Source organism: Anas acuta, chromosome 4 (assembly GCF_963932015.1).
Source record: "Anas acuta chromosome 4, bAnaAcu1.1, whole genome shotgun sequence".
Lineage (NCBI taxonomy): Eukaryota > Metazoa > Chordata > Aves > Anseriformes > Anatidae > Anas > Anas acuta.
This window is the reverse complement of record NC_088982.1, coordinates 33,539,603-33,556,016: the sequence shown is the minus strand read 5'-3', so window position 1 is coordinate 33,556,016 and position 16,414 is coordinate 33,539,603. Positions and strand designations below refer to the sequence as shown.

The 16,414-nt window shown below is 42.2% G+C and overlaps 1 protein-coding gene across 19 annotated transcripts in view; it reads right to left on the bottom strand.

Moving 5' to 3' along the window:
• The window catches only part of BBS12 (Bardet-Biedl syndrome 12), a 52,838-nt gene that overhangs the window by 16,178 nt on the left and 20,246 nt on the right, over positions 1 to 16,414 (bottom strand). For 12 of the 19 annotated variants that reach the window (XR_011096071.1, XR_011096073.1, XR_011096072.1 and 9 more), the window contains 4 exons: positions 12,039 to 14,641; positions 8,206 to 8,412; positions 8,008 to 8,098; positions 3,978 to 4,099 (listed from right to left, as the gene is read on the bottom strand). Coding sequence is in view for 1 of the 19 variants with exons in the window: in XM_068680661.1 (XP_068536762.1) it covers positions 12,484 to 14,641 (2,158 nt within the window). In the remaining 18 variants the exon portion in view is untranslated. Of the gene's footprint in view, positions 1 to 789; positions 1,124 to 3,977; positions 4,100 to 8,007; positions 8,099 to 8,205; positions 8,413 to 8,589; positions 8,743 to 11,301; positions 14,642 to 16,414 lie in introns of those variants that run through there. The other 7 variants (XR_011096058.1, XR_011096069.1, XR_011096067.1 and 4 more) reach the window with 7 other exon arrangements.

Genomic DNA, 16,414 nt, shown 5'->3' with positions numbered 1-16,414 from the left:
TAGAAACATGCTCTGCCATAGAAGATACACTTTCTTTGATTGTCTTGTCAGTAATTACCAAGAAATCAGCAGCTAATAAGAGATGATGACACAGTAAGGCAATCCAAGAATAAATCCTATACCACTTGTGATTCATTCCCAGAAAGTCAAATTTCAGTGGGACTTTTGCTATTGTTCTCAAAGGACTGCAGTGAGAAACTCCATGATTTCAAGCCAAAGAAAAATGAGTAAATAAATGCCTTGGAGCCACAAAGAATCCTTCTCAGGCTGCTGCCAGAGCACGGCACAAAATTAGCCTCTGCTTATGACGTTCAACCAGATGGGTGTCACCCAGGTGGAACAGATGACACATTAAACAACAGACAGTCTCTCACTCTCTCATTTGACCCCCAAAGAATGACAACACTCAAATTTAAGGAAGAAATTCCTATTATCTGCTATGCATATTATGCAAGTCATCCCGTGTACATTTAGAAATAGATACAGAGCAGATTGTGTGATATAGGTGTGATATAGGGGTTTTAACTACATTCATTTACCCTACAGGCATTATGGAAAGGTAAGTTGGTGGCCTGAGCATCCCATACAAAGTAAAGCCATTTTGATTTGTCGCTAAAGCAGGTATTTGGCTGCACAAACAGGAGGAGGGAAGATTATTAATTCAATTAAAAACAAACAAATCATAGAATCATAGAATATCCTGAGTTGGAAGGGACCCTTAAGGATCATCAAGTCCAACTCTTGACACCGCACAGGTCTACCCAAGTTCAGACCATATCTTCAAACAATGAAGATATAAAGTGCTGGGAAAGAAAAAATACAGGCTAAAGATAGAGTTACCTCAGCAGATGTACAGTGCTTCTGCCTTTAAGAAGAGAAATCAGCAGATCAGTGCAGGTGGTCTTATGGGAAGTAAGTGGATAATGCATGTGGGAAGTACATTTTTCTGTGGATCCCACAGTTCTGATACAGCCATACAGCATAACAGCTGAGGCTATTTATCTGATTATTGACAGCACATTACAAGTATTTTGCTGAATGAGATCCCTTACCATTGTCAGATCCTTGTCCTTAAGGCTGTTCTGGGGAATGGAGACATCCCAGTAAGCTGATAACTCGGCTCCTGGGGATGACAAAACGCAAAGCAGAAACTCAGTGCAGCACTGACCATGCTAGGAGACCATTTGCTGCGTAGTGCATACAGGTCTTACAGGGTAAGTGAAACTTCAAACAAAGCTGGATTAGTTGAGTTAGAAACAGATTTAAACTCTGAGATGTCAAACCAGGTAACTTGTAGTATATTTTCTCCTCAGGAAACTTTTGTTGTTGTTTTGATTTATTTTTTTCCCAGATAAATGTTTTAAGTAAATCTGGTAGGTTTTCAGGGCTTCCTGCTGAAAGCAATGAATTCGTAAACAAGGGGAGCAAAATATGGTATGAATTCATCCTAGAGGAAGCATAATTAAGAGCACTTTATTTTTACAGCCCACAGTATAAACCTTCAACAACTAGAAAAGTTTGCTGTTTTTCAAAGGCTGAATATTTCAAAAAGACTGTTTTCCATCCAGTATCACAAGAGGGAAATAACCAAGACCAAAATAATGTCTCACAGATTTTATTTTATGTATGAATCAACTAGTCTAAAGGAAATACTACCTTCTTTGACTGGAAGCACGGGAGAGTTCAAGGATACAGTATGTATTTTTAAAGAAAAAACTAATACACATGTTTGGAAAGGAAAAGGACAAGACTTAAGCTCCTGGCAGTATTTGCAGACATCCACAGACATTTTGAATAGAGGTATTCTTCTGGGGGCTTTCACCTTGTCTGAAGGTTTTGTATTTGTTCCAGGTCTTGCACTGTTTATTTTAAAAAGTCAAGTTATTCTTTCCTACTGCACTGCAAACTAGAACATTACTCCTGCTAATTTTGGGGACTCGAGCAAACAGGGCAGAAGAGCCAGGCACAGATGAAAGCATAACTCTAAAAAAGTAATTTAAGTTTCCACTTAAAAAAAAAATAAAAAAAAAAAAAGGAAAGAAATAAACAACAAGAAGAGGTAAGGATTTTCCTCAAACTTGCAGCAATCAAGTTAGTTGAAGTCAGTACAGGAAACACAAGGGGCAACTTTTTATGCTTTTGCCAGACCACGACTAATGAACAGAGATCTGACACTGAAGATTAATATTAAAGCCACAAATAAAGATCTTAACTAAAGTAAGTGATCACAGATTATAGGGAACCATTTAAAACACATTAAAAATAATTAGTGAAACTCCAAACACACACACAAGAAACACATACACGGCAGTCTCAGTTAATTTCCATATGATTTAAAAAGAAGACATTCATTCCCTCCTGCCAAGTATGCCAATTTGTATGTAGAAAAACCATTCTGCTGTGCTGGGTTTGCACTGTATGTTATATGACTTCTGGTAGCTCTACTTGGCACACTGTAACTACAGTGCTTTAATCTTTACCCTATATCCCAAAAACAGAGCTACTGTGTTCATGGTCAAGACTTACTACTACCCTCCAATAATTACTCTGTCCTGTTATATTCCTTACAGAATCCAAACTTTTGGTAATTCTGTACAGGCAAGCAAGGCAGAAGGCTTTTAGACAAAATCAATCAGCTTTATCAGGTTTGCAAATCTGAAAATGTCTTTGAAGGTGAAAAAGCCGAATCTTAGATGACATCAAAACTTAATTTATTACTACAATAATTCTGGCTTGTAGCATTATACAAGGCCTCACTCTATTATGCACTACATGAACACAACAAAGTTTCATCTCTACAGAGTTTGCAGTTTTAGAAATAAGAAACAGACTGAGAGAGCTGAATTAAGATTGTCTCCAAAGCTGACCTCTACCTGACATTCCCTGCAGGGGACATCCTTTTACCACTAAGGATGCTGGACTCTTACTCCACATCACTTTCTTCAGTGGAAAGGATGGTTTGACCTCCTATATCTCTGATGCAATTTTTTTTTCCAGGTCATCATTAAGCACTCAATTACTACTGCTGTTAGAGCTTATTAGAAGAAATATCATAGAAAAAAAATCATAGAGCTGCTTTTAATCAATGTTGCACTCCTCATCAGGATTTGCAGTCCACGATTTTACTCTTCTTTCCCCTAAGAAATGATCAGAAAGTCACCCTTTTCCAATATTAACAAGAATGGGGAAAGACAACCATGTTTTTGAAATAACCTGTTTCTTAGGGACAGAGGTTTTTACTCCCCAAAACAACGGAAACTTTACTGGTGTTTTTAATGAAAAAGGGATTGGTTCCTGTATTACTTTACAACCAAAGCATGATTCCCCCTTCCCCTTCAGCCTCCTGAGAATAACATATCACTGAAGGAACATCTTGTCACACATGCACATCAGCAAAAGCATCTGTAAATTCTCGTTCAAGAACTAAATTTGTGGTAGAGGCTCATAGCAACACTTAAAACAGAAAGAAAACAACCTGACTGGCCTTTTAAAGGAAAATCCAATTCATGTCAAGTCTTATTTTAACTTGTTAACTGAGGTAATCAGACATGAACATTTGAGTGAGGGCAGGGAACACAACATGTTATTTGTATAATGTTGCTTCATATCATGGCCACCTGTTAAATTCCAAGTATCAAGTTGTAGGGCAGTCTAACATCATATTTTGCATATAATTAATTAAAGCAACACCTCTTGGCACATACAGAAGTCATGTACTTTTAAATTAGCCCCTGCATTTTGGCAGACCTTTCTTAGGCAAGTTAGCAGTAAGTCTGTTTAATAATCAGACTGGAGCAGATAGGAGGCACTAGAAGAATCAACTTTAAGTCAGTTCCTCCAGCTTCTGCACAGTTACTCATTTTTGCCATGACTTACCACTCTCCTGGGCAAGCAAGGATCAATATACATTATCTTCTATTAAGGTTACAAGTGAATTAATGCATTCAGTTGCAGGTGAGGACAAAATCCTTCCTTACCTGTTGCCTCCAAACACCACACAGAGGGCTTCTAGCAAGTTACTAAGAGCATTTCTCCTGGCCTTGAAGCTCCTCTTTCCTTCCATAGTTTCACTGGTCGTCTGAACGGTTGTGAAAATAACCTGGAAGGCAGAAGGTTATTTTCAAGAAGGTCCTCTGCAAGCTCTGTTTGAAACAGTCCCTAGAACCCATCAGTGGAGCTGAAATGTAAAAGGTGTTCTTGTATTAACCACATATACTATTTACTGCTAATTACTGAGCTGACATCTGGTAATTCTGTTAAGTTTATTTAGAGCACTGCTTTGAGATGCCACATGCTTTAAAAATAAAGGCTTGAATAACTGCACAGCCAGGTTCACACACCTTTTCTTTTTAGTAGTTAATTGCCTGGTATTTCAGATAAACAGAAGTAGATTTGGGATCCTTTTCCAGTCAAGTTCTCTTACCATTGATTCCAACTGAGTTTCTTGGCTTCTGGCAGCCATCAACTTACTGCCACAGTTAAAACGACCCCAGAAAACAAGAACATGAAGAACTTGAATAATAGGCTTGGGATGGTTATTTAAACAGTGCTCACATAAATTAAGAGATGAAGGGAGTGAGAAGCAGGGCACTGAACACTGACTACCTGTTACATTGAGTGAGGCATACCTGATGAACTGGAACACTGGTGTGAGCAGTGGCAGCAAATGAAATACAGGAATTTATATCCCAAACAAAACCTAATTCCTCTGTGTTTTCTGTGATTATTATTATTTTTATTTTTTTTTTGGCAAAAGACTGTTCTTGGACAAAATTAGGATTTACTGATAACAGTCTGAAAAAAGAGAGAGATGGTCTTCTGTGACATAAACAGGAGGCAAATACATTAACTGTCCTAGCTCAGGATTGTGTGATGACACAATCCTGATGTGTGTGATGACACAATCCTGATTGTGTGATGACACAAGGTTAGTGATGGTAACTGAGAAACTATGTCTGTTCTGCTGCAGAATGCCTGTACAATAGATATATCTGCTTTCTACAACTACTCTGGAGCTACTTTGGCTCTAGCATTAACAAACAGATGTTTTGTTTTGTTTTTAAATTCACATTTAGTCAGTGAAAGCAGTGACAGATTATACCTTGGAAATAAATCAGTTCAACAACTGTTCTGTCTTATTTTTAGTCGTCTCTCAAAATCTGTAATGCTGGTTAAATATTTGGTCTCGCAACATAGCGGACAAAAGCTGTGAACAGCACTAGACTCCAACCTACTGATTTGAGCTGGAAGTGGTCAGGGAGCAATCTTCCCACTACTTCTAAATAAAAACTGCCTGCTGTCTTTTATGCTCTTGCCATAATTAAAGAATAATCCTATTGTTTGAAGTATCGCTTGGTCCCCAAGGAAAGAATTTCTTTCCATCTAAACAGATTTTTCTTTTTTTTTTTCTTTTTTTTCAGTCTCTGCAAGGCAGAGAAACCAAATACAGGCTTTCCCCACTTGATTCTTCCCCTTCACATGTGTTCATTTGCCATCTGTGCATGATCATGGCCCAGCCTTTCCTTTCATCTCCCTGAAAAGCACCCAAGAATCCCTCCCAAACATGTCTCATACCCTTGTTGCATCCCCTGAGACAGCTCTAATGCAATGCTACTGACCTGGCCCCTATGCTGTAGCAATGTTTCCTACCTGACCCTGGAGGGCAGACCTACATGGAAGCCTTTTTAGAATATATTAGATTTAAAAAGCAGAGAATATCTACCATGAAATATATTAGCACACATTAAATAATAATAATATGATTATTATAATTATAATATATTAGCACACATTAAATAATAATCATAATAATCCAGGTGTCTATTCACCACTCACTAGAGGTACATTTCCCACTGAAGGGAGATGTGTATTTCATAGAGACAGCAGGCAGGCAGCAATCCAGTTACCTTTCAACTAAGCATTTAGTAGAATCATCCTCCCTAAAGGTGCAGCTCTGTGAGCAACCTTTAACTCAGTGGTGCAACATCTCCATACAGCAACCTCAGCTCTCATTACTCTGTTCTACCTCCATGCCACTATCAAAATCAACACCTCAGGTACCTTCCTGCTGCAAGAGCTGTTTGTCACGCAGGGATCGTGACCATCAGTGAGAAAACAGGCTGCAGTTTTCCTGTGCCTCCAGTGGAGTGAGCTGGCTGGCAGCACGACCCATGTTGCAGGTCCTTAGGAGAGGGACATGTGAACACGTGGCTTCCAAGGGTGCTGCTGGTGAACACTGGGGTGGACCAACCACAACACAAAGCCATCTGGGGCCTGATGTGCAGGGAGAAGTGAGGGATCTGTTTAATCCACCCACTCTGGGAAGTGGGATTCTTCCTTGAATCCCACTGTACCTCCCCACTTTGACTGCTCTGAGGGCTGCTGCAGCTGTTCTGCAGGGTTTCAGCCTGTAAATCTATGCACTAGCAAACTCACTAACCCCTCTCCTATAGGGCCCTGCCAAACCACCAGGCTATTACGTAACATCCCTCTTTACTGCCCAGGATGTCCTCCGAGGGGATTCAGAGCTTTGCACTCTAAGGCATTAACGTAAGGAGATGGTGAACGCTGTGGCCAACGCCTGGCTCGTACAAGTCACACATGAGTCAATTTGACGGAAGCTTCCCTGTGCTTAGTGTTTACCCTGACAATGTCTTGGAAAAGCTCAAGCTAGAAACTCCCTTCTAAGAAACACTGGCTTTTCAGAAGCCACTCAACACTGCAGACACGTGACTATTGACTTCATTGCTGTTCCTCTGCTAAGCCTTGAAATGCACGCTGCATGTCCGGAAAGGGAGCACTTGCAGGGGAACAGGAGTGCAGTTGTGCCTCAGCCATTGCTCCTCCGCTTACACGCTCCTCTCCACTCCCTGACGGATCTGCAAGTATTGCAGGTATTTGCCAGAGGTTCCAGCTCCGATTACGTCCTCAGGCCTCACTGTTAAGCACCTAACAGTTCCAGCTCTGCAGGGTACTGTGCAATACACGCTGCAGGATCTGCAAAACCTGCATTCATGGACAGCCACAAACACCGTCTGCAGCTTTCGGAACTGAAACAGCAAAAATAACAAGGCTTTCAGGAACAGAGTGCAACAAACAGAATCACAGTGCTAGCACCGCCGTGGGTGTTTCCAAATTCTAAAGAAGTGGGTATTACTAATGGAATAACCAGATAGAAAGCCAAAATAGATGGAGCAGAGTGTTCTTTTATTTCTCCACCACTTAGGATCAAAACCAGCCTCCAGTCTGTCCACTTGCCTGAGTTTTTCTCACTCTCCCTTCAACTGCATCCCTACATCAGGTTTTGGAGCGTTTTTATCTGCAAAGAAAAATTCCACTGAGTGCAGCTCTATCTACACCATGCTGACACACTGCAGAGAAAACGGTCTGGTCCTGCGCCTGCACAATAGTTGATGCAGCGATGCTGGTAGCGAGTGGAGGAATTTAGTCTGAGATTTTTTGATTTTCCAAATTTGTGTCATACAAACTGCTCTACTTGGACTCATGTGCAACTGATCTCAAGAGGATTGCTGATTTAGGATCTAAGAGACTGGGGAATAAAACTGGAATACAGTCCTTCTGCTTCCAGATGCTATCAGCAAATTATATTTCTACAACTGAATTTGAGGGAAGAGTTGTAGAAATAGCACTAGGGATGACCACATTCTGGTAATTACCAAAAGCTTAAAGCTTAGCTTCACTCCCAAGGTGAAGAATTAACACAAAGAACTTGTGCAAGGGGCAGAGTAAGAATAACACAGTGCTACACTTTTGAACATCCTGTCACCCCCTAATCCCTTCAAAAAGGAAAGATATCCCATAAAGCCCGTGGCTTTGACACACAAGAGAAAGAGCATTTCTAGTTGGTCAGGATCAGATCCAAGTTTTAGATTCACTGTAGAAAAACTCCTGAACAATTCAATATTCCCTGACAAATTCCCTTATGTACATATGTGCAGAATGTATGGCTTGTCGTGTCTCTGTTGTTAAAGGTTCAGCCAAACGTACCTGTTATGCACAGCACTCCTGGCAACAATTCAGGCTCCAGTAACAGCAAGCACACCCTTAAGTGGTAGCTCTAACCCATCTGAGTACAATGCTGGCATGTAACAGAGCGTTACCGAGGTTAAACACAGTAAGTTTTGGTTTTTTTTTGTTTTGTTTTGTTGTTTTAATCAATAGTGAGACATTTAATGCATTCATTACCTGGCAGAGCTGGTGCAATTTTAGATGTCCTGCCTGAGCTGGTTATGGGAAGCTGACCTTCTTTTCCCAGCAGAGGGCCAGTTCTCGATGCCAGCCTGCTGCAAGGTCCCCAGTTACTTTGATCCACTGCGGCCAGCCTTAGAGAAGGAAAATTCTTAACATCACAGGGCAAGATGCACGCTGGGAACATTTGTTGTAAATCAAACACTGGCAGGAGTAAATCAAGAAGTTCAAAAGCAAAGAAAGAGGTTAGTCAGCTTCCATACACAGACACCAGAGTAAGCTTATTTCTTATTCAATTAGATGATGCTATTAGTAACTCCACACAGAGATGGGAGGGGGGAAGCTATGGGTGCTTAGAAAGTACACAAAAATAGTTTATACCTGGTAGTAACATTGTGAAAAAGTTGTGGGTTTTTTTGTTTGTCTGTCTATTTTTGGAGCCAGTTTGTCAGTATCGGTTTCCGAAATGTATACAGTCTCACTAAGGACAGACCCCAGCACGTGAAGACGGAACACGCCAGGCAGGTGGTGTTTCTAAGTAAAGGAGCAAACTGTGTTATTCCCACTGACTGGGAAACACAGGACAGCAGACTGATTTTTGAAATGTTCATCTGGTAAAAAAAAAAATAAAAATCCACCCTAATCCCCACATTTGAATGCCCTCCAGGACAAACTGAAGTGGAGCCAGTGCAGCCCAGAAGAGCTCCCCAAACAGTCTGCTTCCACAGCCTCCCCCCAAGCTAACCCAAAACACCCTGGCCCGATGCAAGCCAGCCCCAGCTCTCTGTGATCCCGCACTTCCTGGCTAAGGGATGTGGATTTTCACCTCTGGTGGAAGATGCCCAGCAGCCCCTGCCTGCTTCCTGGACTCGGGCAGGGCAGGGCAGGGCAGGGCAGGGCAGGCAGCACGGAGCTGGACAAGGCAATGGGCAGCTCCCGGGTGGGATGGCTGGCTGGGGCAGCACAGGGCACCCACCAGGCTGCTGCAAGCCCCAGTGGTGCATTCAGCTCACTGTGAGCACCATACGCCTCTAAACACACACACATAATTTACTCTTACTGCTATTTTTCCATGTGAGAAGGTAGAGAGAAGGTCCAATGAGAAAAACCTCTGAAACCTCTTCTGCTTTCCAATACCCCAGGCACGTTGAAAGCAAAAACTTCGCTCTTCCATCACACCATACCCCACACAAACGACCTCTGTGTACCCTAGGAGGAACATCTGCCAAGAGGGAAGCTGAAATTGCCCGTGGCAGCTGCTGGAGTAATTCCTGTGCTGAGAGTCGTGCCAGACACGCACAGGACCCGATTCTGTGTTGCTTCTTTAGAGACGAGGTGCTGAGGAATCCACACGTGTACACCGTACGTCACAACGCCTTGAAGGCAGCTTGCACGTTCATCCTCTGCACGTATCAAAGGAATTAAGTAATCCCGGATGCAATATCCAGCTAATTTATAAAACAGCCCATTTTGTGGGTCTGTAGGAAAGCAACTGTTAAATAATCAAAATATAATGTCCGAGGGCTTTTGAGAAAACCTCCGCGTCGCAATATTTAAATACCCTGTTATGTACTTTTAAACAGCCTGATTGGAAAAATTACATCATTTGGGATTTTCTCAACATTTGGTGCGTCAGCTCTCGGAGTCTTAGAGCCCTATAAATAGACATTTGGACCACTCCAGTACAATTCATGTATGAAATTTTTCCATAATCCACTTAACTCTATTATTCAAATAGAGCACAACTGGATCTTTTCTTGGGAACAGGGATTATGCAATGCTAACTATAGGAGGTTCAAGAAAAACAGTATAAAGCCAGACATGAGCTGCAAACATTTGCAAAGAAGCAGAGTCTTCTGTATTTATTTATATGCTGGGCTTTGGTTTCTTTCTCACCTAACACTCACCAGCTCCTTTGGCCTCTTTTGATCTACCAAACCATTTTTCTCTCATGTCTTGGGGTATCAAGAGTATGGCCAAGCTCTTACACATCAATTGCCCAGTTAAGAATAAAGACGTAATTGCAGTATGATTACAGTGATAATCTAACTCGATCCTTATCCTGCTAGGAAGGATGGTTTAGAATTAAAATTATAAGCCTGTGCATTACGGATGAGATTTTGCCAAACCCCACTGCATTCTGGAGTTGGTTGGAAAAACAAAATACCGATGTTTTCAGATCAGAGATGGCCAAATACTGTGAGCACAGCTTTCCACGCACAGAAATTATTTTCTCTAATATTTCTGAAAAGTAACTGCAATTCATATGCTCCCTTAGCTTTCCTAAAAGTTTTTCATTCACACTAAATTAGAAAATATACTCAATTCAGCAATGAGAACTCTCAACACAATGTTTACCATGCAACACGACTTTCATAAACAAATGCATACACACACCTAAACATGTCTGAGGATGAACTTCATTATCTATGCCTTTCTTTGCCTTACATACTGAATATATCAGTTACTCAGTGTGAACCACTCAGGTAAACAGCACCATGAAAGCCCTACGTATGCAATATGCTAGAATATGTACAGTGTAGAAGAAAGGTCCAGCTTAAAATGCGTGTAAGTGGATTTTCTTACTAAAAATTGAGTTAGAGCCTCTGGTCAGATCAGGGCTCAAAAAATGTTTCTTGGATCCCAATTCTATCCCACACTTAAACAAAATTGAGAATGTCGATTCTCAGTTAGTAGCTCAGGATTCCACCTCTCCTCAGAGCTCCCAGCCGTGCAGCCTCCTAAGCTGTCTCAGGAAGGGCGATTTTTTGCAGAGCATGGTGTAGGCTATGGAGCTTTGTGTTATAGAGATGGAGACATCAAGGGAAGGATCACAGGGATTTGAGGTAGCTGAGGGCTCTTCTCTAAAATATCTTCTGGGGTGGGGACCTACAGCAAGGAAAGTAAGCCCAGAGGGAAAAAACATCCGCTTACAAGAGTAAATGGCCAGTGAAGGCTCTAACAATAACATAACAACCCCGTTTTCTGTCTGCCTTTTCACTGAAGGATGCAGAGAACATACTCTTAGCCCATCCTGTTTCTTAGCGCTGAACACCACAGGACTGTCTGCCACCAGCAATTAAAAGGGGTAAATTCACTACTTCAATGAGAATCAATTCCTAAGAGCAAGAACTCACTTTAGTAATGACCATTTCCATTCTTTTTCCATGCTGTTTTCACCTGATTCATCAGACACTCACTGTGTGATTTAAATTGCCCATTTCAAACAAAAATATCCCTAGAATGCCATACCTCTTTCTCGCAACAAAATGCCACTCCTGAATCACTCTGCTTTTAGATGTTAGGTGCAAAAACACTGTACCATGGTTGTGCTTCAAACATCCCGGTAAGATTCATTTTCAGGTTTTAGCCAATACCTGATACAATTATGTTTTTCCTCTCTGCAAGGGTAACTGAAAGAACCCAAATGAAATAATCCAAAAATCCAACTTGTTACGTAAACCAAACTGTGTAGAGATACATCCACTCCATAATACCAAAAGGGGGGATTCAGCCTGAATTTGTATCAAACACACAGAAGTTTCAGATACGTATTTCAAAATAGAGAATATATTGCCCATACAAGTACACAAAAGTTAGATCTACTAATACGATCTCTTAGCTTAAGCAGTAACAGTCATAAATTATCATAATTATCTCTTACACTTGTGACGTGCAGAAATTAAGAGCAAGATATTAATTAAAAATTAATTACATCTTATATAACTCTCATATAACACAGACAAGTATGAGAATGTTATGTAAGAATTCCCTACCCTTCTTTAGAAGTAAAAGGCATTAAATAATTCTCAGGATACATTTCCCAATACCTTATACGGGCAGCACACGTTCAGAATAGGAGTTTATCCAAGGACGCAAACTTTTCTCCAACTCGGCTTGACAGATAGTGCCTCTTTTGACTTGACAGCACTCCTCTTTCTACTGTGAACAGAAGGGCACATCTGCTCTGCTGAATGTTACAGACATCAGACGGGATTAACCTATCCATACAGACAGTATCATTAATTAGAACGCACAGCTGCAGTTAGAGGTTAGCCCACAAGTGAGTTTTGTTTGCTATTTAACTCATCTCTAGAAATGGGAAATTGGATCTACCTTGTTACTGTTTCACAGGCAGATTTCCACTGTTCCACACACTCAAGTCATAACCACACCTAAATGCTTGCTCTATGACTTGATGAAGAAATGCAGATCGTATCTGGACTTCTTCCACTCACCGACTCATGGACTTGTTAAAAAAAAATCCTACAAGTCCTACAAAAACATAAATTCACTTGACGCAGGTGAATTTAACAGCTGATTGCTTTGGGGACCTGAGATAATTTCAGCATCTGTCTGAAGCACCAGCAGCACCAGGTCTAGAGCTCTCCGCCACGCCTCTGTCTTGGCTGTAACATTATCATAAACCCTACAGCCCTCTGCACTGCCCGTGGAGGGAACAGGACCACCTCGGAACATACCACCCGTCTGAAACTCTTTCAGTACGTATGCTGAGGGAGAGCCACAATCGGCTGCTTTTTTGAGGTGATGCTCAATTAAGGTCTGTGCTTCAAAAAGTGACGTTGCTTTTGCGGTGTTGCACATAACTGCTGCAAGATACTGGCTCCAGCCACTTGCTAACGCCTGAAGCACAACTGGTTTATACTGTGCTGAAGATGCTGCCAGCCAAGGGCTGTGAAATTCCTTCACAGGCTTTTTATTTGCTAGCTTTAAAGCCTGCTCTGCCAGCGCCTGACTGTGACTCAGGCATAAGAGCTCAACTGCGCCCCCACCGAGGAAAACCTTCCCGTCCCTGAGAGCGTGGTGCAGTCGGTACACAAAAGTCCAGAATCGGTCTTCCACGAGCTGCATCTTTGCGGGCACGGCAGTGGTAAGCACGGCCGTGAGCAGGGCGAGCCCTCGCACCCTTATCCTGACGGGCACCAGCTCACCCAGGTCCATCGCGCGCCCGTCGCTGGCCGTCCACAGCTCCAGCTGGGCGCCGCTGCCCACGCAGGAGGCGCTCAGCTGGGTGAGGTACGTCACGGGCTGGGCTCCGCTGGCCTCCCCGAAGGCACTCAGCACCTGCTGAGGCACGGAGCCAATCACCAGAATCTTGTTCGCCACGCACCTTTCCAGTAGGTTTTCGCACACGTGCCCTTTGACCAAAACTAAGCTCACTTGGCAGCGCATTAGAATATCTAACGCTGTATTTAGCCACGCGTCTCCCGGTCTGCCCTCCTGTAGGTCAGGACGCTCCAACACGGTCCTGACGTTGCGTGGCTTGGTAAAACCTAGGTGGCGATACGCTTCAGTCAGGTCACCCTCCGTCAGCAGAATCCGAAGAGGTTTGTCTCCAAAGTGTTTGATAACTGTGGCTTGTTCTGGGGATATTAACGTGACAAAACCCGGGCAAACGCAAGAATAGCTTTCAGGCAGCCCACGTAAACAGCACGTCACGATTTCTGCAATATTGAATTGGGAAGAGCCACTACATTCTGCTCGCTCGTGTTGATACGCAACGATGCTTTTAAGCAATTTCATGTTAGGCTCATTGCCATGGCTCAGAGCTCTTGCCAGGTGTCCTAAACCATAACACTCACACGGATGTGCTGACTGTCCTGAGAGGCATACCTGAGAATCATCGAGCTGACTCGAAGAAGGGCTTGTTGCTAGAGCACTGAAGTATCTGCTGTGGGTTAATCTTTTCTGTTTGCAGCTGGATGCACTAACACCACTTCCAGAAATCACAGATGCATTGTTACCATCTGCTGATCTGACAGGGGAAGCTATTGATCCAAAGCCAGCCAAAGGTAAAACCAGGCCCTTATCAAGATTACTGTCAGCTTCTTGACGGGAACAATAATTTCTTGGAACAAGTTCTTTTGATGGAGAAACTTCTTTCTGAAGGCACAGAAAAATCTGAGGATTTAGAAAACTGTCACATGCAACCTCGTAAGTTTTGCTGCTAGAAGTGTTTGGCCTAACGCTGCTAGAACACAGCTCTTTATTTACATCATGCACTGATCTCTGAAGACACTGGACTTTCTCACAGCAGGAGTTCAGCCCCTCTGACATCGCCGACACTATTGCTGAAACAGGAACGTTCTGCTGGAGGCACTCCAGGACGGCATTGCTCCATGCACCAACAAGAAACAACAGGGTGCTCATCCCAGTTTTAAACTCCTTGTTTTGTGCCTGAATGGTTTCATTTAGAAGCTGTCCGGCAGCACTACTTAAATCCAAACTTTCAATCAGTCTGACAGCAGAACAAATCAACATGCTTTGGTTGGTGCTTTCATCCACTATGAATTTACAGGATTTCATTGGCCCCAGTAACGTTCTTCCAGCTGATGCCAAGGATGAGAGCTGCTGAAGTCCTATATGCCTTCTCGAATTCACATCCCTGAAAGCCATGGCCAGCGGGCAGCATCTGCGAACAGAACACAAACTTATTGTCCCACCCTCACAGTACTCCAGAGGACACATCTCAAAATAACTAAATTAACAGCTGAATACTGAACAGAGCTCTTCTGTGAGGCACTCTGCATAAAACAGTCCTTTATGCTGTGCATTGACTATGAGATACATAGCTGCTGAAATGATGTATTGCTAAAATACCATGGATTTTTTTTTTCTAGTAGATAGTAAAATGCCATTAATTCCAGCAGTTTGTTAGACGTGAAGCAGCCCAGATCTTACAGAACTACCACTTCTCTCGTGACTTGCTGTCTGGAATTTCAGCTGTCTTCCTTAGGGCAACAGTTCCCTTGGGCAGAATGGACAACTGCATGCAAAACCAAACGCTCTGCGCAGATGCATCTTGGTACCAGTAGCGATACCACTGAATTTACCCTCCAAATCTGGACAAATATAAACAACTTACTTTATTCCAACAAATTCATTTTATTCCAAATTCTATTTATGCCATTTAACATACATAAATACTCCATTTAATATGCATGAAAAGGAAGGCCATCTCTTTATACCTCACAAAGCAAACTGCCAAGACTTCTAGGTTTTGGCGTATTACTTGGTTTTAACGTGCCAAAAATACATCTTCTTTCCCTTGAAATACTCTCCATACCACACTCCTGTGGCAGACCACATGGATTAAACTAAAGCACTTTTTTATTTTTAATGAAAGAAGTACACACACAAAGAATTAAAAAGTCATAGCTCTTACACCTTTTATGTTCAGATTCAAATAATATTTCATCTCCTTTGTAGAACTGTTGTCAATTCAAAACCTCTTTTGCTACCCCACTTCGTGAAAGGCCAACCAAATACTAACTCAAATGAAGCCAAAGCAGGAATTTAAAAAGTAGAGTGGGCAGTCAGAAATAACCATCGTGTGTTAATAGACCCAAAGTTCTAGTGTAGCCTGAATTGACAAAAAAAAACAAAACAAAACAAAACCAAAAAAACCCTTTAGTTACTAGAAGTATCTTCAAGTACCAAAACAACCATTAATCAAGAAATTTTATTTTTTTTAAGTTATCTGTAATCAGTACTTTTGACTTTGAAGCTGTACTGGGAGTGTACAACTGAAAACCTTCATCCAATATGCTTAAGGATTTTCTGGAAATTTTTCTTGGCAGTCTCTTGTGACTACAGTCTAGGCGTGCCATGTATCCGTATCAGTACTTCCAGTAATACTTTTTTTTGAAAGCCTGTTTTTTCTTAATGAACCTTAGCTTAATGCCATGGCTAGTTTGTGTTGCAACAAACAAAAAAGATCATTGGCCCACAGAATCTGATAACGAAACGTGTTTCCCCTACATTCCAGCTGACTTTTTTTAAGGATGTACTAAGACAGTAGGTTTTGACATCACTGCTTCAGAATTCAAAAAGTTCTCAACTACTGATGATTGCTTCTTGGAGTGTGCTTGCTTTGACAGAAAGATTAGATAACCAATTTGTGGTTCCCTTTGTAAAATTTGGGAAATAGATACAGTAACTATGTGGACGGACCATGCCCCTGCTTTGATGGGAGACACGGAAGGACATTTGGGAAGGGCTTTTCCATTTTCCAGCACAGCGAGCTTCATGCTCTCCAGCCAGTGCCGAACACGGGCTGGGCTCAGCCCCACAAGCTGCTGCCGTACCTGTAGGGCGTCGTGATCTCCATGCGCGTGGAGCCAGAGCAGTGTTGGTGCAGCTCTTCCATCAAAGCCATGTGCTGCCACCAAACCTCAACGCAGCC